The sequence below is a fragment of the Aptenodytes forsteri genome, unplaced genomic scaffold (assembly GCF_000699145.1).
Source record: "Aptenodytes forsteri isolate BGI_AS27 unplaced genomic scaffold, ASM69914v1 Scaffold53, whole genome shotgun sequence".
In the NCBI taxonomy this organism is placed as follows: Eukaryota; Metazoa; Chordata; class Aves; order Sphenisciformes; family Spheniscidae; genus Aptenodytes; species Aptenodytes forsteri.
Window position 1 is genome coordinate 12881011 of NW_008795909.1, and position 22920 is coordinate 12903930.

At 36.3% G+C, this 22920-nt stretch overlaps 1 protein-coding gene across 1 annotated transcript in view; it reads left to right on the forward strand.

The window, feature by feature from the left end:
• ERC2 (ELKS/RAB6-interacting/CAST family member 2) overlaps nt 1-22920 on the forward strand; it is a 496513-nt gene that overhangs the window by 127310 nt on the left and 346283 nt on the right. Inside the window, exons 5-6 of the mRNA XM_019473456.1 lie at nt 7180-7254; nt 20062-20217. Of these exons, the coding sequence (XP_019329001.1) occupies nt 7180-7254; nt 20062-20217 (231 nt within the window). The remainder of the gene's footprint in view (nt 1-7179; nt 7255-20061; nt 20218-22920) is intronic.

The following is a 22920-nucleotide window of genomic DNA, read 5'->3' on the forward strand; positions in this document are numbered from 1 at the left end:
ATATTTGTTTCAGTGTTTCTTACAACCTTTTTCTTAAAAAAAAAAACGCACCCCCCAAAAAAACCCCAACACCCAAATTTTATGCAGAATTGTCCATCTCTTTTCCAGAATTAGGTTAGTGCTCTCATGTCCCTCTCTGTCATATATTTGCATAACCTAACAGCTATATAGAATTTCTATTAATCAATGATCCTTTTTACTACTGTGTCATCTGTACAAATATGTACACTTATTTATTTCAAAATAATACTATATTGTACACTCAAATTGTATGTAGTGGAAAAAGCTAATAAAAGAATATTAATGTTTATATGATATATTGTTAAAAAAAAACCTTCTGTGAATATAGAATATAGTGCTTAGGCAATCCTTTTGTGCGTTAATTTGATCCAGCAATCCAACACTTTTACCTGCACTTATATTAACTGCTTGGGAATGTAGGGATGAAATTTGTCTGAATATACAGGAGAGATAATTTTGTTAACTGAGAGCTTTGACATTCTGTTACATGACAATGTGATAACTGTAATCTTTATGTTACAAAATAACGATATCTAATTTTTCATCTACCAACATCTCCAACTCCTCCTCTGTAGGGCTGCTCTCAGTCCATTCATCCATCACCCAGTCTGTAGTGATACTGGTGATTTCCCTGACCCGGGTGCAGGACCTTGCACTTGGCCTTGTTGGACTTCATGAGGTTCACATGGGCCCACTCCTCCAGCCTGTCCAGGTCCCTCTGGATGGCATCCCTTCCCTCAAGCGTACCAACTGCACCACTCAGCTTGGTGTCATCTGCAAGCTTGCTGAGGGTGCACTCAATTCCACTGTCTGTCATTGATCAAGATACTAAGTAGTATCAGTCCCAATATGGACCCCTGAGGGACATCACAAATATCACCACAAAACTGTTAGCATTTTATAAAAAATTGCTATACCAAAGAGAGAGTAATTTTGGTAAGAGGAAAAAAGATTAATGATATTGAGCAAAAAAAGAAATGATCCTCTAGACATTTTGTTCCTTCTACAATGAAAAGAAATAAATTTTCAAGAATTCTGGTGAAAGTAGAGTTTCAGTAGCTCCTTTCAGGAAGCATTCTATGTGCTTTCAATTAGAAACTAAATTGTCCCACATGCATTTCAAACTCCATACACAAATCGCCTTTTCACTTGAAACTTTTTATATGTGGTCTCTTGCCAGAGGACACTCTTCCAGTATGACAACATATGTGGTTGCTTAAGGTGTTTTTGACATACAAGTCAAAGAAAAGCTGAGTTTCTTAATGCTCAGATTATTTTTCCTTAGAGTCTGTCTTTAAGCATATTGGTAAAACATATCATAAGCCCTTCTTTTATGCATGAATTCAGGAATAAATGGAAGTATGATCATTGTAAAGAAATATTTTGGCTAGTGATTCAATATAGTGGTTTTATCCTGGTGTAAAAACTCCTCCTTCCTCTCTCCTACCCTTCTTCACACACCCAAGTTTTCTAATGTAGGCCAGGAGTGGTGTCAGAATCGTTGTTCAAGGGTAATACTGAGGCCAATGAGATTATTGCTAGACTTGTCTGCGGTGCTAGACTATTGATCTTTGTTTTATAATTTGTTGATGGTGCCTAATTCATGCAATTTATTCCTATATTCTTCTGTATTCATCAAAACTCATATTTGCCTGTTTATTTGAAAATGCTGAATGGAGAGAGAATTAGGAACACATCTGAGTATTTTGCTTAACTGTGAGAACTTAACAAATATAAATACACTTAATTTACAAAGAAACACTTTCTCTAGTACAGAACTCGTATAGCTATCAACTGTTTATAGTTTCCCTGTAATTTTTCATTTCCTGTGCTTGTATCCACATTTTCATTTCTTCAAACTATAAAATTTGTTGGGATTTGACAAAATTTCTTTAACAGGTTCTCACAGAGTTCAAATACCTGTGGTAGTGGGTTTTTAAAAGACGACCAATGGCAATGTGATTTTTGGAATCCTTCCTAATAATAGTGTTTTTTTTTTTTTCTTCTTCCTACACACTGGAGCCAGACATGGAAATTTTCAGTGTTGTCAGTTTATGGTTTCCAGAAAGATGAAGAGTTTGATCAGGATTTCTTAAATATACTTTCATCTAAATGACTATGATACCATTTTGGCTGGGGGTAGATGCGAAGGGTTAGAAAACAGGAAAGAGAAGATAAGCTTCCAGAAAGATGAAGAGTATTATCAGGATTTCTTAAATATACTTTCATCTAAATGACTATGATACCATTTTGGCTGGGGGTAGATGCGAAGGGTTAGAAAACAGGAAAGAGAAGATAAGCTTATGTGTTAAGAATAAATTAATTCCTATATGTTACATTTTTGTAGTATTCTGGTTAAATAGAATTTGATAAGTCTTTCTAATGGTATTTTTGGCTGAAGAAACACTACTGTTTAGACACTTTAGGTAAGTGGCTGTGCTTTTACTTAAATTAAATAATTGATTGAAATGTTAATATACTGCTGATTTAAATTTTAAAGTTCAGACAAGCTGATCATGTAGAAGCAATACCAAGGCTGTCTTTTCCAGGAGAATGGAAGCAGTCTGCTTTGAGGTGTTTGAGAGAACTAGCAGCTCCTATACTATTGCCTGCTGTGATTTACAGATTTGTACATTTTACCTAGGAATACAAGAAGCTAGATTTACTGACAGTGGTTTCTCATGCCTGTTTTTACGTTGCCTTAGGTATAGTTGCTGCCATCTTTAATCATCCGTCTTTCTTCTTCCAATGGTTATTTGATTCTGATGTCTTTGTTCCTATTATGTCTTTATTTTTTATAAATCTTGAATTTTGTGTTCATTTTTTAAAATCTTCTGTTTTACGATTCCATTTTCCTTCTGTTCTCTGATCAGTAGAAGCTTACCAGTTGAAATGCAGGCACTCACTGACAGTTTCGTGATACCATCTCTAAATTGCCTGTTTTTCTGAAAAAGTCCTTTTCTTTCTAGCACTTTGTGTCATGCTATTTTAGTCAGTTTTATGTAAATAGAAGGTGAAACCTTGAACTGCATTAACAGCATTGGTGTAGCCTTTTATTTAAGAGTTTCAGCTCAATCTCATCTAATCAGAACAACACATAGTCTCTGATGTCTTAGGAACCTTAATAAAATATGTCAGAAACAGAATAAAAGGAGGATCAGTTTGCAGCACCCTGGCTTTCCTGCAGCTAAATGAAGAAGTGTCTTATAATAAAGCTGGGATGAAAAAGCAGTTTTGTTTGGGTTTTAATTAGTATTAGGTTCAGACTATGCTATGTACTGCGGATTTTGAATACCGGTCAATAATGATAAAATCTTGCAAGGTCTTTTTATCGATCTCTGAATAAAAGAACAGGACTCATCTTCCACCTCTTGGGATTTTTTGATGTTTAAATTAGTGGTAAAGTTGTGTGCTGAAGTTACTTTTGAGGCCAACACAAGATGCTAATCATAATATCCCAGAAACATGTGGAAGGAGAAAGCAATGGCCAGCTTTGGTTTAAGACTCATTTCAGTCTAAAAGTAAAGAATATTAGAGTATTTAATGTGAAGAAAAAGATCCGATTACCTGTCAATTTTGTGTGGGTGTGTTAATCACCTTGACAACTAAGCATCATCATAAAATCCCAGGTGTGGGCATCTGATTATGCAGAATTATAATTAATTTGTATGTGCAAAATGGTTACTCAGAACTACTACAAACTGAAGTGATACAGATGTCATATAGGGGAAAGTGTAATTTCTTAAAAATACATCTCTGAGGGATTATTAGTATAGACCTTGATGGTTGCAGAGATGATGGCACAAGTACTTTATTATGGATATAAGTATCAAGAGTTCCATTCAATGCAGTTCAGGTTAAAAGAAACCATCCCTGATTTTTTTTTTTAGAGGGTTTTATTAGGTTCTCTGGGCTTTTTATTAAAAGAAATTAAAAAGATAAAGCAGCATCATTCCAAAAATGATGTAATGGATAAAAATCTGGTTTCCTTAGGCTATAAGGACTTCCTGAAATGTTCAGAATATCTCTTGGTTAGCTGTTCAGGCAAATTTGAAACCCTCCAGATGACCTCAGATAGTAAAACAATCAGTGTAAGGTATCATGCACATAAAGTGGTAGTATCTTTGAATCAGTACCCCAAAAGTACATCCCTGAATCAGGTACCCCAAAAGAAAAAATGCATACATAGAACAACATAAATTCAAGAACTGAGCCTTGTGGGAGTCTCCAAACATTTGAATCTGATTGGAAGAAAACCCACAGAAAATAATAAAGTGGGAGTCATTTTCTGATCTTCTCCAGAATCCTAAAGTCTGCTTCATTTTACCATCAGGGTTAGAGAAGAAAAGCTTTTAAGTCAGCCAGCATCAGATTGATTCATAAAGCAAACAGGAAAAGTATTATGAGGCAAGGCTTCATGCTATGATAGACATCTAGGAATACTCATCTTTGGCAGTCTATTCATCTTTGGCTAAGGGGGTGGAAACTCTGGTTTGTCTCCCTGGGTAATGTGTGGAATCCTGTTTATACTCCAACTCAGTTTATGTGGCCTTGGGGAGCAAAGTCTGGTCTTAGAATTAGCTGTAATTTTTGCTGATCAGATAGTGGTATAACTGGCCAACTATTTTTCCATGACTGTTGTAGGAGAACTGTATGACAAATCTATGACATACTCTTATTTTTTAAAATGTTTGTGTAGTGAATGTACTTGTTTCATCTGAGACAAACAGCTGGTGGTGATTGAGAGTTTCCCTGTATAGGTGATTTGCAAAGATTTCTTTCTTTCTATAATGTGGAGAATTAGTTGTAAATAAAAAAAAAACCAACAAGGAAAAAGGGCCATTGAGATATACTTTTTCATAAGTGCCCAGTGCAAAATTAGAAATTCACTGTTGTCATATGTTAGAGGTAGTTTAAATTTACATACATATATCTGCAAAACATTTAATGTAATAAAAAAGCATGCAGACCTACTTAAATTTAGGTATGCATTCAAACGCATGCACCTAATCTGACTCTTGCACGCAGTGCTGTGGTTTATCAATACATCAATAGGCTATTTCAGGTCAGAATCTAATTTAACAGTTTATCTAACTGTTATGTTTTTGTGCATACCTTCTGTGGAAACAGCAGAGTGGACAAAATAGAATAGGCAAGACAGAGCATATCCAACTCTTTCTTCTTCTTTATATTGCCAGGGTTCCTAAGAGCTTCAGTCATTGAGTAAGGCATCATTGTTAGCTATGGTACAAATACAGAATGAAAAAGTGCCCATGCCCCCAGATGTTTGCGGGCTAAGATCATGAACAGACAGAGGAGTCTGAAAAATGAGATCAAACTGGTGTGATCTGAATGGTCTTATTTTACCAGCCATTTGACTGTAACTTGGCTACTTAACTGTAATCCTACAGATCATAAGTATTGATCAATATCATTGTTAGCTATGGTACAAATACAGAATGAAAAAGTGCCCATGCCCCCAGATGTTTGCGGGCTAAGATCATGAACAGACAGAGGAGTCTGAAAAATGAGATCAAACTGGTGTGATCTGAATGGTCTTATTTTACCAGCCATTTGACTGTAACTTGGCTACTTAACTGTAATCCTACAGATCATAAGTATTGATCAATTTCTGTATGCATAAAATTTTCTGTTACCTGGGGACAGCTTCTTTTATTTTAACCAGAAATGCATGCCAAAACTGACAATTTCAGGATGAGTGTCTTCATGTTATGTCCTGTCATATACTATATCTCAAGTTAAGTAATCTATGTTCAGTTAAATAGAGCACACATGACTAACTTGTGTCTTTCCGTTATTTTAATACATTAGGCACACAATTTTTTGAGTGTATTTTATAAGTATGTTTATTATCAGTAGATTTTAATTTAACAACATATCCCAAATCACTCCTTCTATAGCCTTTAATGAGTGTTTGTTTCTCAAAGTCATTGATAAGCGATATGCTTGTTGATAAACAGAACAAGAAACTGATAGATAGTTTGTGATACAAAAAATTATGACTTTTAAGCTTGTGGGTTATTAGGTAGGAGAGACCTAGAAATGTGCTAGCATAGGCTGAAGAGGGACAGGATAATAAATGTGCACAATCCATAGTTGATTATATTTTTGACTGTTAGTCTGTCAATTGATTGTCAAGTTGTACATTGTTTGCTTCACTCAGGAAAAGGGGATTTGAGAGATGGGAATAAAGATAATTAGGACCCACAGTATTATGTTTTTTTTGATGACACTAGAAAGAACAGGGAAAGACATCTACTATGGCAGTCCTGTCCTTTAGAGGACTCTAAGGGACTAGAAACAGGACAATATCTGTCCTGTTTCAGTTTTGTTTTCTAATAAACTGCTCAGACAGTTTGTGGGAGTGGTATAAGCATCATCAAATTCTTAAACGATGATGTTTCATTACAGCTTTACGTTGTTCTATGTAGATAAGTGAGTTTTTTATTGATATCTCATACCGAGAGACAACTTCTGCATTTTATAAGAGACTGAGTGCTGCCATCTTTATCCTCTTTTTTTATAAAGACCAGTAGACATTAATTCTGTTAACTGTATGTCTTAACTAATGCAATCTATTTTTCTTTTAACTGTGGATTAAGATGCATAAAAAATAGTATGAAAATGTGAAAACTGAAACATAATTGCTACTGTAGAGGGTGCTGTGTCAACCCACTATATAATTATTAGCCTTAAAATGTCAAATTTAAATATAATGTCTTTAAATTACTTATTTCAAATATTAGAGGAAAAACTAAGAAGAAACTACAGTAAAAGATTTTAAATTACTAACAGTGTTTGAATTAGTAGCACAACTGAATTAATTAAATTCTGATGTTTAGGCAGAAACAGCAGCACTGTATTTGGACTAAGAAATTGCTTGCTGGCTTTGTCACCGTTGACATTAATTATTGATAGGGGTTTCAGAAATAGCGCATGTGCTGTCAGAGTTGACTGTAATATAAGATAGGGACTGTGGTGATGCTAGAGGGATTATAGAGAGGGAAGCACCTGTGGCAGTTTGAGTTACATGCTTCTAATCATCAGACTTTTATTTTGTTGTAATGAATTCACATGAGCGATTAAAATAATGGAAAGATGAGTCATCAGGCTTATTTCTATCGTGTCCCTCCACAGGAATTACATAGAAGAACCCAACTTCAGCCTGAGCCAGCAAAGACGAAGGCTCTTCAAACAGTTATTGAAATGAAGGTATGGTCTTTGCATGTTTTCCCACACATTATTTTTGTAGCGTGAAATCATGTACTGGCTCTGGCTTGGATGGAGTTAATTTTCCTCATAGCAGCCTGTATGGTGCTATGTTTTGAATTTGGGACCAAAATAGCATTGATAACACACTGATGTTTTAGCTGTTGCTGAAGAGTGCTTACGCAGAGTCAAAGCTTTCTCAGTTTCTCACTCTGCTCCCCCCCCCCAGCAAGTAGGTTGGGGGTGGACAAGAGGCTGGGAGGGAATGCAGCTGGGACAGCTGACCTGAATTGACCAAGGCGATATTCCGTACCATAGAATGTCATGCTTAGCAATAAAACTGAGGGGAGGACATTCAGAGTTATGGCATTTGTCTTCCCAAGTAACTGTTAATGCATGATGAAGCCCTGCTTTCCTTGAAATAGCTAAGCATCTGCCTGCTGATGGGAAGTAGTGAATGAATTCCGTAATTTGCTTTCCTTGAAATAGCATCTGCCTGCTGATGGGAAGTAGTGAATGAATTCCGTAATTTGCTTTGCTTGCGTGCCGTGCGCTGCTTTACCTATTAAACTGGCTTTATCTTGACCCATGAGTTTTCTCACTTTTGCCCTTCCGATTCTCTCCCCCATCTCACTCAGGGAGAGTGAATGAGCGGCTGTGTGACGCTTAGCTGCCTACCAGGCTTAACCCACAACACTTCAATTTATAACTTTTACTATTAAATCATTAAATGCTTCCTTTTACTTCTCAACTTATTTTGCTGTGAAGCTAGGAATAATTAGTATTTCTTTCTCCCAGTCTGTTTTCTTAATAAGACCTCTGATTAAAAAAAAAAAAAAAATCAAGTGCAGCATTGCTGAATAATTAGAACCGAATATTACTTTTAAAAAGACTTGGGGTGTGGGGGGGAAGTTTCAGATGAGCCAAAGTAGATGGAATAAACTGACAAACAGAAGCAAACACAAACTGTCCAAGGCTGATGTAAAATGTTTTACTTCTTGATCTTTAAAAACAATACTTCTGTTGGTTATTTGGCCATCATTTTACATCTAACATAAGGAAAATATTCATTGCATCAGCAGAGTGGTATGACAAAATGTGATGAAACTCTTGTCTTAGTCCTGAATATAGTTTCCTATTTTTGATATATAATATTACTAAAGTGTTGTGGCTTTTTTCCCCACAATAAGAAAAGATAAAAATAATAATCTAAAAAGTGAAAACTGATATTTTTGCATAAGTCTATAAGTCTGGAATATACATCTTTAAGAAAAATACCATGAGACTTGAGATAATTTGTGAGTTGGCAATGCTGCCTGAAATACATTAATGATGGTCTTTCATTTCAGTCTTAAAAGGAAGTGCAAATTAAAGGCCTCATTTTGCCAGTGACTTCTGTTACGAGCAAATGAGTTCAGCATGTCTGAACATTGTGGTAAATACACGGTTACAACAGCAGGACTTCATAAATACAGTATCTGCCTTTTAATAGATAATAATTAGTTTGGATTATATAAGTAACAAATTAAGTACATCGATTTCAGTATTTCATCTTCTGATGTGTATTTGCCTTGGACCTTCCCTGTTTATTCTAGTTCAGAAGTCTATGTATGAAATCTAAAACGTGTGTTTTTGCAGTAACTTGTTACCCTAAGTATATGGGAAAGTAGGATACTGGCTGAGAACCTTGTTTCTTTCCATTAATATTCAGAATTAGAAATTTAAAAGTTTTGGGATACAGAGATAGTGTGTTAGAATAATTTATGGTCTTCCATGTGGGTTATTATCAATGTAAAGGTTATGTTGCAAAATAATTTGCAATTCCTCTTCCTGTACCAAAACTCTTTGAAAAGAACAGGGGGCAGGGGGGACATGACACACGAATGACATACGAGTCGACTGTAGTTGCAGTCACTCTGACAGTGTCTTTCCCTGAAGACAGTAAAGTCTTTTCTGTTTGTCTCCCAGGAGAGTTGGGAGTGGTGTGATCTTCCACTTTTTAAAAATCTGATCTTTGTAATGAGGGCTTTAATTTGTCATGGGTGAGGCTGTGATCGCGTTGCTGGAGCATTCTGATGCGGAGCTGCCTTTTGGCTCTGAGGCACATAGTTCTTTCTTTTCCTATGAACACATGCTCCTTTGGGGTTGCCCTGTCTAAAATAGGCCTAATATTGAAAAGAAAAAGGGACAAATATAAGATGTTGAAATCCACATGATTAAACAGCAGTTTTCATTACAAGTTCCAGCTTTGGAATGTTTTCAAGTAAATTTAAATTGTCTTAATCCAGACAGCATTTGTTTTGAAAAAAATATGGAACATTTGTTTTGAATGATCAAGCATTGAAGCAATAATTTCCCTACAGTGTTGAGGGTAGAAGGAGGGAGAAGATTACCCTCTAATATGACAACCTGAGGCCATACACTCCCCCATGCAGAGGCTCCAAGCAGTATACATTTCTCCTTACTGCACCCAACCCCCTCCATCCGCTTGCCACATTAGCTTTTGTCTGAGTCCCCTCCCTGGCTCCCCCAGGGTCTGCCAGGAGGCAGCTTTCCCTCCTTTGTAAATCCGTCTATTCTTTCCTGTGGTTTTCTTCTGTCCTTTGCCACTGCTGAATGCTTTCTGTCCCTTTTCCCAGTCAGCCCTTCCTTTCATCCAATGAAGTATACCCATTTCTCCTACCTATCATTTCATATGTGATTTTTTTTTTTTGTCCTAAACAGCTTTTCTTCTGCCCTACCTTTCCTGTCCTGTCATGCTCTTCATTTCTCTCTGAAAACTTTGCAAGTAGTTGCCTTCTCTTATAGCAATTGTATTTTCTGCATAACTGTTGTCTCCTTGACCAGTCTCTATCTCCTGTATACTTATAAAAAAAAAAGGCAAACAAAAAAGGTAGAAAATTCACATCCGGTGTCTTGACTCCTGTTTCTATTACTTTATTTATTCCTTTTCAGATATCTGTTGTCTTTTCAGATACATTGCACAGGCCTTTCTTTCCTAACTTTCTGCTTTTGCTTCTTAGACATGTTTGCTTCCAGATGTCCCATGTCATTTGCTTATTCTTTCCCCTTACATTCTTTACTCTCTGTTCCCTTGTCTGCAGCAGGCCTTCTTCTCCAGAAGTCCTTCTTTCTTCTGGAAAGCAGGGTCACAGGACAGGAGGGGGGCAGGATGCTTCCTTTTCTCACATGCTCCTGTTATTCCCTCAAGCTCCTGTTTTTTAAAACTTGCTTAATCACATTGTAGATGCTGCTTTTAAGAGATTTTTTTTGTTTTGTTTCCCCAGCCCTCCACAATGGTTTTCTCTAAGATCAATTCTCTAGAAAGTGAGGCATACTAGATATTCTGTCTGTATCCTGGATTTAGTAAAGGGGTAAAAGTTTTAAAGTGCACATCAGCCCAAAACAGCGAGTTACATCATGGAGCTCATGGTGTTCAAAGAAGAGCCGCCAGAATGTTTAAAAATATTACCAAACAATGAATTACTTTAGGAGCTTAATTTTGTGTAGCTTAACAAATAGGAAATGACAGAGCAAAGAGATTACACTCTGTAGATACCTTCCTGAGATATCTTCATTAAAAAAAAGAAGAAAAAACCCTCTCCAGTAATGAAAATAAATATATTGCAAAATACATTGCATGGAAGCTAGAGGTAGCAAATGCACACTAAAATATGGTGTTTATATTTACCAGCATTCATGTAATTTTATGACTTGTGTTATACAGGAAGCCAGTCTAGTTTTGTTGCAATGGTTGCTTCTGACTTTATGACTACAGATTAGATGTAATCAAACAGCAGTTTTTTCTCATGCCTAAATCTTTGTCTGTTTAAGCATAAAATAAAGCTGGTACATTGAAATCCTTTCCTTTAATTGCCATTGCACCCATGCATACTTATTTGCGTATTGTGTGCTGACAAATGCCAGATCACTGATATCTTTGAATGTCAGTGATATCCGAAGTTGATTAAGGCTGATTAATATAATAAAAAAGAGTAAAAGGAAACACACTTTTCATGATTTCATTCTTTCAATAAGAAGTACTCCTGAGCACATGAATCAGCTCAAAACTTGCTCATCTCTTGTGAGGCCCCACCTGGAGTACTGCATTCTATTCTGGGGTCCCCAGTACAAGACAGACGTGGACCTGTTGGAGCAGGTCCAGAGGAGGGCCCTGAAAATGATCAGAGGGCTGGAACACCTCTCCTGTGAAGAAAGGCTGAGAGTTTGGGTTTTTTAGCCTGGAGAAGAAAAAGCTCTGGGGAGACCTTATTGCAACCTTTCCATATATAAAGGGGGCTTATAAGAAAGACCGAGAAAGACTTTTTACCAGGACTTGTAATGATAGGGCAAGGGGCAATGGTTTTAAACTGAAAGAGGGTAGATTTAGATTGGACATAAGGAAGAAATTTTTTATGATGAGGGTGGTGAGACACTGGAACAGATTGCTCAGAGAAGTTGTGGATGCCCCATCCCTGGAAGTGTTCAACATGAGGTTGGATCGGGCTTTGAGGAACCTGATCTAGTGAAAGATGTCCCTGCCCATGGCAGGGGGGTTGGAACTTCAAAGGTCACTTCCAACCCAAACTATTCTATGATTCTATGATCTTGTTCAGACAGTTCCGGGCTTAAACCAGTGATATTACTTGAGAGAGAAAATCAGAAATGGGTTGCCTACAGATAGGACATAAAGCTCATTCTAAGTGTAGGGTATTGACCTTCCTGATATATATATGTAGTCTAGCAACAAGAATTAAAAAGTCTTTAAAAATGCTAAGCTGTAAAGTAAATGAAAATATTTGTGGTTTACCTTACTTGCAGAAAGAGCCATCTATAGGTATTGATCCAGCTTTGATATTTCAGGTATGGGTTTGGTTCTAAAAAAGCGTGTATGTGTGTTTGCGGTGCAACATACTCTTATTGTTAAGATTGCATGAACTTTCACTTTCCCTTGTCTTCAAAAATAAACCTGAATATTCTCTGTAATAAATTGACAGAGTTAAAAACGTAAGAGTAGTCGTGTATGGTCTGTTGGTAGCATGTTTGCATATGTGCATTTAAATGCAAGTTCCATTAAATGTGAAGTTTCAACTATTTGCTTCTGATAGCTTGTTGAATGCCCTACAAGCAAGATTTTTCACAGACATAGTTTAAATTTATCAGGTGTTTGAAATGATGAAGAGTAGCATTTCATTTCAAGACAGACTGGAATGCAGTATTATTCACAAATGTTTTGCCCTACTATTTCTCCCCCCGCCCCCAAGTGTTCAGGAACTGTGCTATAGCACTCTTGTAAGTACTGGATATATAGTACTCATGAAACATTATTGTGGAAACTCATTTGTAGACTTAGTCTCCTTTCCATTGTAGAATATTATTTCCTTCAGCATCAGGACACATACTAATTGTTTCATGTTCCAAAAGAGATGGATTTCTGCTAGGTCGAGCATAGAAATAGCCCTAACCTCTCTCACAGAATATCTGCAACACTATTCTAATAAAGATGAGGAAGAAGTACTGGTTACTGCTGGAAGGAGGGGATAGATTAGGGTGAGTACCCTGATCTATATCACAAATCCCGCTATACAATCTTAGATCTTTTAACAGATTTAGAGGGCCTGACTGGAAAAATCTGCACAACTGTTGCATTGTTGTAGAACTCAGATGATGTTTATTAGTGCCAGTTAATACTAAGCTGCTTCCTTAACATTACTGCAAAGGAATCTTCTTTGTGATTCAACACAGACCCACGTAGTTTGTTAGAATGCTGCTAATGTGCATAAGTCTTAAAGGTTTGAAGGAAATACTGCATCTGTTCCTATTTCAGTTTCTGAAAGATTGCCAGACCCTGTGCCACAACAAGAGCTGGTTGAAAGTTTTCCAATTGAAGTTTTCTGTGGGAAAATGCTGATTCAGCTGAATCAGAAGATTTTATGGGAATGTGCCTATTCTGTCAAAACTTTTAGTCAAAGCAAAGCTATCTAACTTTCTATCCATCCTGTAAGTCAACCCTACTCCCTTGTGGCAGTACCCATTGGGAGCTCTGGGCTGTCTGTATTATCTTTGACCTACAAGGTTCCTTGCTTTCTAGTAGCTGTCCAGTCAGGAAAACTTTCAGGTTTCCTGGGCAAGCCAGCAGCCTCTCTGGTGTATTTGCAGAATTGCCAGTCCTGTACTGTTCATACAAAAGGAACAGTACCTTTGACTCCTTGAACAGCCTGTGAATGAAGGTGATGTCTGGTTTCTCTTCTGTCTCGTCATCACTGATTTTTTGATAAATTATTCTGAAACAGATTTCAGTCTTCAAAATTTGTGAAATTTCTGGCTTCTGTTCCAATAAAAAGCTAATACAAAACTGACAGTGACAATTTTTCTAGAGATAGGAAAACTAGGTTTTACACAGCTGTAATCACAGTATGCAGAAACTTGTTGTGATAAAGTAGAAGTACAGAAAATGCTTCCAAAAGTTATGTTAGATATTTCTCATAAAGCTTAAATGTTATTCTGTGATGTATAAACCTTCTAAAGAGTGTAACAGACTGTGCTATAAATTATTTCTGCCATGTTATATTTGCAAACATGTAAATTACAAATGCAGTACAAAAAGCCAGACTCTTAAAGACTTAGCTGGAGAGATTTGATGAGGACTACTCCCAGATGAGATGTCATAACAGGTCATGTAAGTATTAATATATTTCAGTGCAAAATCATTCTAAAGTGCAGTGAAGCTTAAGTTTTGCTTTTATCTTCAATAATAGGAATAGAAAATTTTTCAAATGAAGTCTGATGGAGCAAGCTGATTTGATTGTAGTAGCTGAGAGCTACAATAATTTATTGTTGTGTGTAAGCCTTGATAGCTTTTAACGTTCTTTTTTTCTCTTTTCTTTCAGTATTTTTCTTTTCATGCAATTCCTCCAAAAGATAGGATTTAATGAGAATTCTTCCCCTTTCTTTTTTTCATTCTTAGTCTTTTATTTTACTTTCTTTTTAAAAAAAAGTTTATGGAAAAATGTTTTGTGAACAGAACAGTTAACATCTTAAAAATGTTTATTTTCTGTCACGTGAAGGGCTGGTCATTTAATAGAAAGATTACTTGTTTTTTATGATCATTCATACAGACTTTTCTCTCTGATACGAGTAATGCTGATTCCATGGACAAATATTAATAAAATTTTTAGGATTCTGCTATTGGAAATCTGTCATGTTAATAATGTTAGACTAACATACTAAGTAATTTAAGTTGCATTTTACCTGTAACTTGAAAAGTTGTTATTAAAAAAACAACTCCATAATTATATTAGATATAGGCATATAACCTAAAAGCTGGTTGGAAATCTTCCAGGATGGGATGGTGGTGGTGTGTGTGTAGTGTTTTTTTTGTTGTGGTGTTTTTTGTTTGGGTTTTTTTTGGTTTGGTTTGATTTTTTTAAAGTTGTGTCCCGACTTAGCTCCTTTGTGTGTTTTAATTGATTTTTGTTGAAATACTTTTTCTCTTTGAACATACCCTTCAAGAAAGGAAAATATGGACTGCTGGTTAAGATTATCATCAGCATTTTCAGTATCAGATATTTTCCAGAAAACAAACAGCTAGTGAGGTAAAAGATAAGAAACAGCAAGTTTCACATTCCAAGAATTTTTTTTTTTGTTTCCTTTGCATTCTGACGCTTTTTTCCCTTTTGGCTGAAGCTCCCTTTCTGAAAGGGGATGCAGTTAATTTGGAAACTTGTAAGATGCACAAAAGGGTTTGGTATTCCCCTTTGAAATGTGTTACTTTGCCTATATGGCATTAAAGTATGTTTGCTGTCATGGAAGATAGCTCTCCTCAACTTCTATTTTAAATTCCTTTGTCTTGAGATTTCTTATTGAAAAGTTTTACGACCTTTTACATCACTGAGCTCTTGTGTGGATTAAAACACACTGAAAAACTCTTCAGACAGGAACCACGGTGTATTTGCATAGCTGTACAACCCGGAAACATAGCTGCCAGTGGAAACTGGTATATCACAGTATAATGCAAGTGAATGAATCTGCATTCAGCAGCAGCTGGATGACTTTTTCCCATTTTCACAATGTTAGCAGTAGGCAAAATTTGACGAGTCTTTTTTTCTTTTTCTTTTTTCTTTCCCCTTATCATCTTATGACTGATTTTTTTTTTTTAAGTGAAAAATTGTATTCTGAACTTTTGAAGTATCTGGAAGAGAGCTGACTGTGTATTTATCAGGATTCTGATTCACACAAAATTTCCCGGTCACTTTGTATGACTGTAAGCAAGTGCTTATCCTGCTGTTCATTTTAAAGCCATTCTCTTTCTATGGTTGAACTGGTATATACGTACCTATATCAGTATAGTGTTATTATTAATTTACTGTGGTTTTGATTGTGCAATGGAACAAAACCGTTTAATGAGGGGATGGTCTTTCACAGAAGAAATGTGCTTTTACTCTGATGCTAATTTTCAACTAACTGTTTTGAATGAGATTATTTCCGTGTTCTACTGCTTGCCACAGTCATAGTTTAGTGATTTTCTGATGTTTTCAGTCAAACAGGGTTTGACTGAAAATTTGTTTACACATGAATAAAAGGAATTAGGACTTATAAAGACTTGTAAATTTGACTTTTTACATTACTTTGGTTATTTACAATGCAGCTGGCTATTTGCAGAAGAGAAAAGCCAAGAAAGAAGCACTGAAATCAGTCCTACTTTTTGGAAACACATCCATCTGCTTCTACAATTAATTATATTGCAAAGCCATTTGTGATTAATTATTAAGGCATTGATTATTAAGGGTGCTAAAAATCTTAATACAGGTTGCTAGTGAAATGCTGAACATATTTCAGTGGCATCAGACATTTGGGCTTAAGATCACTGTACTACAATTACTGTGGGAGTAATGACAGAGAGGAAGAATATTCTTTCTACCCCATTGGAATTAATGAATATTTGCCTGCAGTATCTTGTGTCTCATGATTGCAAAGCCCAAATGAAGAGATACAATCAGGGCTTTATCCTGTCAGATCTTGAATAACCTCCAGAGATGGACGACAACAACACCTCTCTAGGCAACCATTTCCAATGCTTGTACTCAAAATATAACACTTGTAGGTATTGCAAGGCTACTTTTAGGCCCCTCTTGAAGCCTTCTCTTCTCTAGGCTGAACAAGCCCACTTTCCTCTGCAGCGCCCCAGCCCTCTTGGTGGCCTCCTGCTGAACTCATTCAAGTTCATCAAGTCTGTCTTGTACTGCAGGGCTTAAAACTGGATGCAGTATTCTAGACAAAGTCTAATGAAAGCTGAGTAGAAGGCAATAATCTCTTCCCTTGATCTACTTACTGGCTGTGTTCATGTTAATACAGCCCAGGATGCTGTTTGCCTTCTTTGCTGCCAGGTCACAGTGCTAGCTCCTGTTAAGCTTGCTGTCCACCAAGATTCTCAAGTCTTTTTCATCAGAGCTGCTCCCCAGGGAGTTAGTCCCCGCCTGGTACAGCTGCAAGGGGTTCTTCCTTCCCAGGCGCAGGACTTTGCTTTCGTCTTTTGTTGGATTTCCTAAGGTTCTTGTCTGCCCATTCATCCAGTCTGTCTAGGTCCCTTTGGATAGCAGCCCTGCCCTTGAGCACATTGACTGGTCTCCCAGCTTGGTGTAACCTACAGGCTTTGTGATCCAGCACTCTTGTCACCTCTTTCAGGTCACTGATAAAGATATTAAACAGGGCAGGTCCCAGTATGGACCCCATGGTACTCTTATTACTGGCTTCCAGGTAGAGCACAACCTGTTAACCACTACCCTCTAAGCCTGATCATAGAATGAGTTTTTTACCTTGCTAGTTGTCTACCCATCCAGACCATAATGTCTTAACTTGGATACAAAAGTATGAGTGTCCAAAGCCTTGCTAAAGTTGAGGTAAATGACACCCACTGTTCTTTCTTTATCCACAGATCTAATCATTTTATCACAGAAGGCAATTGGGTTGGTCAGGCATGATTTACTGTTGGTAAATCCCCACTGGCTGCTCCCAATTACCTTCTCCTTCCTGTGATCAAAAATGTTGTCCAAGAAGACTTCACCATAGTTTTCCCAGGGAGCAAAGTGAGGCTGTCAAGCCTGTAGTTCCCTGGTTTGTTCTTTTGGTCTCTTCTTGATGATGAGTGCAACATGAGAGAACATTCCTCTAGTTCTCAGGGATCTCCCCCAGTTTCCATGATTTTTCAAAGATGATACAGAGTGGGCTTGCAAGGACATCAGCCAGTTGTCTCAACACCCTTGGATGCAGCCTGTTGAGTCCCATGGATCTGTATGGGTTGAGTTCTCACAAGTAAGCCCTGACTGAGTCCTCACTGATAGTCCTCTTGCTTGAACCTTTTCATTAAGCACAGAGGCCTGAGAGACCTTGTTATTGAAGACTAAGGCAAATACTTGTTTCCTACGTAGTTCAGATTAACTTGAACTTAAGCTCAATTGCTCTGACTTTATGAAGACAGTGTGGATAGATTATTTCTATGCAGACCTTCTAATTGGGTCAAGCTGTGCTATAATTTATCAAATGAACTATTATGTGACAGCTTACTTTTCTAGGCAAACTGTCTTTGTATCCTAAATACTTTCATTAATGGAGATATATGGGAAAGCTCTTTGTGGTTCACTGAGTGTGTTCATGTGACATTATTTTGCAGAGAAGCTGTGAAGTTCTAATGCTAATTTTGGTGGGACTGTTTCACACTGCACAGGTAGAATCCTCTCACACAGCTTCTATAGTGTGAATTACTGTTTTTGACTCACTAATAATGGAAAAGATGTGGGCAAATAAGTCTTTATTTACCTTACAAAAAACCAGTATTATTAACTACAGTAAATACTGTTCTTTGAGATATGTTGTCCCACACAGGAAAAGGATTGGCTGAGAAAAAGCATTCTTTATTTCCTTATTTGAAGACACAAAGGATATTCAGCATACTCTGCTCAGGTACTCTAGTCAAAAGTATCTGTATGCGCTCCAGCATGTTTGGTGAAAGAGCATCAGCTTCTGAGAGAAAAATCTCGAAGGACCACAGTTACTGTAATTTACATCATGTTATCATTTTTTTTTTTTAAGTAGAGTTTCTCTGGGAGTGAAAATTGTAAGGAAAATACAAACTTTGATTTCATATTATGAATACTTATCCTGTTAGATCTTGGAAAACCTCCAGGATTTCTGGCTATGAGTATTTTCACTTGTTTATGAACAGCTTTTATACTGCAAACTAAATAATTAAAATCTTTCCCATTCAAAAACCTCTATTAATTTAACTAACATAAGAAATAAGAAGATAATAAAAGAAAATTTCTCTCAGTTTGAGACTTATTATTGACTGTAAAGATAAAAGCTAAAATGTTAGAGGAATGATAGTGTGCCATCTAAATGACATTGTTTAGTCCTTACATAGCTTTGATTCCATATGGATTTCTGACAGTGGTTGCTAAATCTCAAAAAGAATCTGAGTTTCATTTTTGCTTTAGTGCCAAAAGTTCAGATGCTTTTTGAAACTTTGTCTAAACTATCCTGTGTCTTAAATTGCTAAATTTGCCTAGCTGTATTATGAAAGAAGGTATTACAGGAGTTCTGGTTTTGCTTCCTTTTAGGCAGCCTAGAGAAAGCATTGGTGTACTCTTAGAACTCAGGAAAATAAAACTAATTTTGAAAAAAGAAACAGAAATAAAGTTGTAGTTAAGCAGAGCGATTCAAGCTTAGCTTGTCCTGGTTAAAGGATCAATTCAATTTGTATTTTTCCCAAATTAGCTTTCTAGGTTAATATCCTGATCTTAATGAATCAGGTTTGGGTTTGTTTTTTTTTTCATTGACCTCAGTGGAACAAGAACTTCACCCCGGTCTCTGATTTTTGATAGATGGTTGCTCCTTCACGTTCTTGAACTGATTGACCATCTGAATGATAATGTTTTCAGTTTCTTAATAAATGTCTGCAAACAGGGCCTAAAGCAGATTTCCTAATGAGTCATTTTGCAATGCTCTTTTAAACAGAAAATTATGTGAGAAGTTTGTGTAATCACTTTTGTAATCTTTTTGACTCTCACTGAAGAGATTTAGTCAATTTCCAAATAACTGGCAACAACAAAGAAATCACTGTATGTTTTCAGTGTTGTGTTGGCACACATGGCAGCCATTGTCTGTGATGTAGAAATATTTAGTGGTTGTGGTTTTGTGGTTTTGTTTATTTTGGGACTCATAATAGAAAGTGCTAAATGCCCTCAGTGATGTGGCTGAATTAGTGGAGGAAAAGTATGTGAGGAGACAACCTTTCTTCCTCCTGACAACAGGCAGAATTCTATGGAAACAGGGAAACTCAGCTTCAGGCTGAGTCATGTAATGAAGTGGCCTGTCGTCCTGCAGTGATGGTGGACTGGCCTCCCTAAGCTAAACTTTGTGTTTAAGAGCTTGGAAGAATAGCCAGGCCTAGATGTTTAGCAAAGCAAACAAGGTATGTTATCATGTACACATGGGAAATAGGGCATCTTCCATTCTCCCTTCATCCCTAACTGTGTAGGGATGAAGACAGAATTTTGACCAGAATGCATTCTCTACAGACTATGCATTGCACATTTTTTTCTGGGGGTGAAAGAGGTCTAAATTCTGCATTTCTTTAAGCCAAAATCAATAGAATTACTCTTGGTTTCTAACAGTATGTGCAATCTGTATTTGTGCCATCTATTTTTGCTATCTTATTATTTCATGTTCATGCAAGTACAGATATACTTTTGTTACACTTTAATATACACGTTGCATATCACTTTCAATACTCTCTTTTTTTCCGTAACTTAGGATACAAAAATAGCTTCACTGGAGCGCAATATAAGAGATCTTGAAGATGAAATACAGATGTTAAAGACAAATGGAGTTCTGAATACAGAGGACCGAGAAGAAGAAATCAAACAAATAGAAGTTTACAAGAGTCACTCAAAGTTCATGAAAAATAAGGTAAGCTCTATTAATAAAATAGCGTAATGCTGTTTAAATAATGGAAACAAAAGTTTTAACTTGACCTTTTTCAACACAAGCAGGTCTCTGCATGTCGTCTTTTGGTAAATCTCTACTATGCAATATTCAGTAGCTACGGAGGAGTGAAGCATTTTGAATAAATAAAAATGTGTTTATGTTTTGACTTAGCCTCTTCCTTACCTCTTCCTATTTCACCACTTCTGCAGAGGCTACTACAATCCTGAGGCTATACCGTGTTCCCTTTTCCCCTTCTTGTGTATGGTGTTTTAATGTTGGCTTTTTGAATTAGTTCATAATTTTGACTTGCACCATTTTGGCACAACTTTAATTGTGCATTTTTTTCTGGTATTGACTGTAGTTTTACAGTAGTATTTTAAAGACTTGCAATCTGATGACTTTGTTCCTGCAGAGTACCTTTCATTTCAAATTACTGTACATAGATAATTATGAGTTGACCACAAGCAGATAGCAAATGTGTAGTGATGTAACGCATTTCCTGATATCAAGCTCACAAAACAGTATTGCTTGTTCATTATTTTAAAATACATCAGAAGTAAAGCTTGATGTCTAAATTGTTGTCCCAGCTGGTCTTTTTACCTCCTTTCATTTTGATGTGCTCAGCTGCTGTCTAGGTAAAGATGAACACTCCAAAAATAGTCTTTCTTGTGAGTTCCAATATTTCTTTTCCAATATTTTACAGTTGCCTTAAAAATTGTAATAAATACTTATAATGTTACAATTTGTGCTGGTTTATTTCTAGCTGTCTACCTTGAATGTGTTTTATTTATGAAGTGATAAAATACTGAATTAACGTACTTGATAAAAAGAAAAAAAAGTTTGAAATTATGGAGATTGAGGCTGATGTTTCCATTATCATATAAATAAATTTAGGTTTTGGCAATAGCATTTTTTTATATTATTTATAAGCTAAACTAAGATGGGGTGAAACAAGTCACAGCAGCCTGAAGTGGAAACACTGAAAGGGAAAGCCAGCCATCTCATCTCTTGCAGTGATGTTAAAAATTTGACCATAGTGCCAGAATAAAATCTAGGCAAACAACTTTAGTAGTCATGATTCTTATGAAATCTTACTTTATTTTAAATGTCTTTCCATCCTAGTTATTTGTTTGGGTTCTTACTCTGTTTAATATTTAGGGGTTTTCGTGTATGTGGAAATCGTGTATGTGAAATTCTAGGGAACTGATTCACTTTTTCTGAAATGTGTACTTGCAGCTCTGAAAAAACTGCTTGAGGAGGAGCTGGTACTATTATGTCCGTAGAGGCCATGTAAGCAAAAAAAGGAGGAGTTAATTGGCTTAAAGCGTAGTTCTCTGCCTACCATTGTCTATTGATGCTAAAAATACTTAGCAATGTTGCTCTTTAAGTACAAAGTTTGCAATATCCGGTAGATAAATACCATTACCACTCTTTCAGAGTTAGGCAAGCTAAGATTCAGAGAAAGTATGCAGCTTGTCTATGGTCAGAGAATGAAACGGTGTCAGCACCTTCTGCAGAATCTGAGTTCTCTGATTTTCAGTTTTCTTGTATAAATTAGACCTTCATTATCTTCTTGACAAGATGCTTTTACTTTGTCCGAATTCCATGGTGAGTATAGGAGTAGGAAAATTCACCACTGTGTAGTATTGGATGCTGAAGATTTTTCATCTCAGAAGAGCTGTTACTGTCTCCCAGTTTGGAAACTAGTATCTTGTAAACTACGTCACAGGAAATGCTGGTGTCTTGGGACATTGGGGCATATTTTTATCTTCTCCTGGGGGCTTATGCTACAGAAGAAATGGAAGTGTTAGTGTCCATGTGGAATTAATCCAGATTTATTAAAAAAACTTTAAAAAAATCAAAGAATATATTTATTCTGTTGAAAAAAGTAGCTCTTAAGCTACTGAAAGTAGCTAAAGTTCCTAAGTAGCATTATCAACAGGAAAATTATTTTGTTTATTTAAACATCATTAATTTCAAAGCAATTCAGTATTAGTAATTTACAGCAAAACTTGTAATGCATCTCAGCAAATCTGTTGATATAAAAATAATGTACAAAGCCTGGTATTTTATTAACAATCTTCTGATGTTTTTGAGAGGAAAAGCTTCAGTATATTTCTGTGGCACAGAAAGCAGACGAATGAGAAGACTGTTAAACATGCCTTGTTTTGTCACAGTCTTCTGATCTTTGATAAATGCCACATTCTGATGAAACTTTGTCTGTTTTCTTTCACCAGTCCTTTTCTTCCACTTAAAATTGAGATTTGCAGCAGAAGATATTATTTTTACCATTCATCTGAGAACCCTTCAAGGTGGAAAAGTATTTATGTAGCTGTCAGCAAACAGATCTTATTATACCTGATCTGTTGAACCTGAGATTGTTGATAAATTCTGATAAACAGAAGTCTTGATTGATGGCAAAGAGCAGAACAAAACTCTTCTCACATTTAACAATCTTAGGTGCTATAAAGCTCTTAATACTTCACATTTATTCTTGAAATATCACTTGTTTTAAACCTGTCCTTGATTTAAATAAAGGGGAAGGTGTTAAATGGAGGCCAATAGTGAATATTATTTATTGTACGTGAGTGGCAGAGAATGTTGGGAAGTGTTTCTTTTCTTAACTAATTCTTAGTAATATTCACTCCTTCCAAATATATAGGCTTTAATTTTGACTTGCAGTTA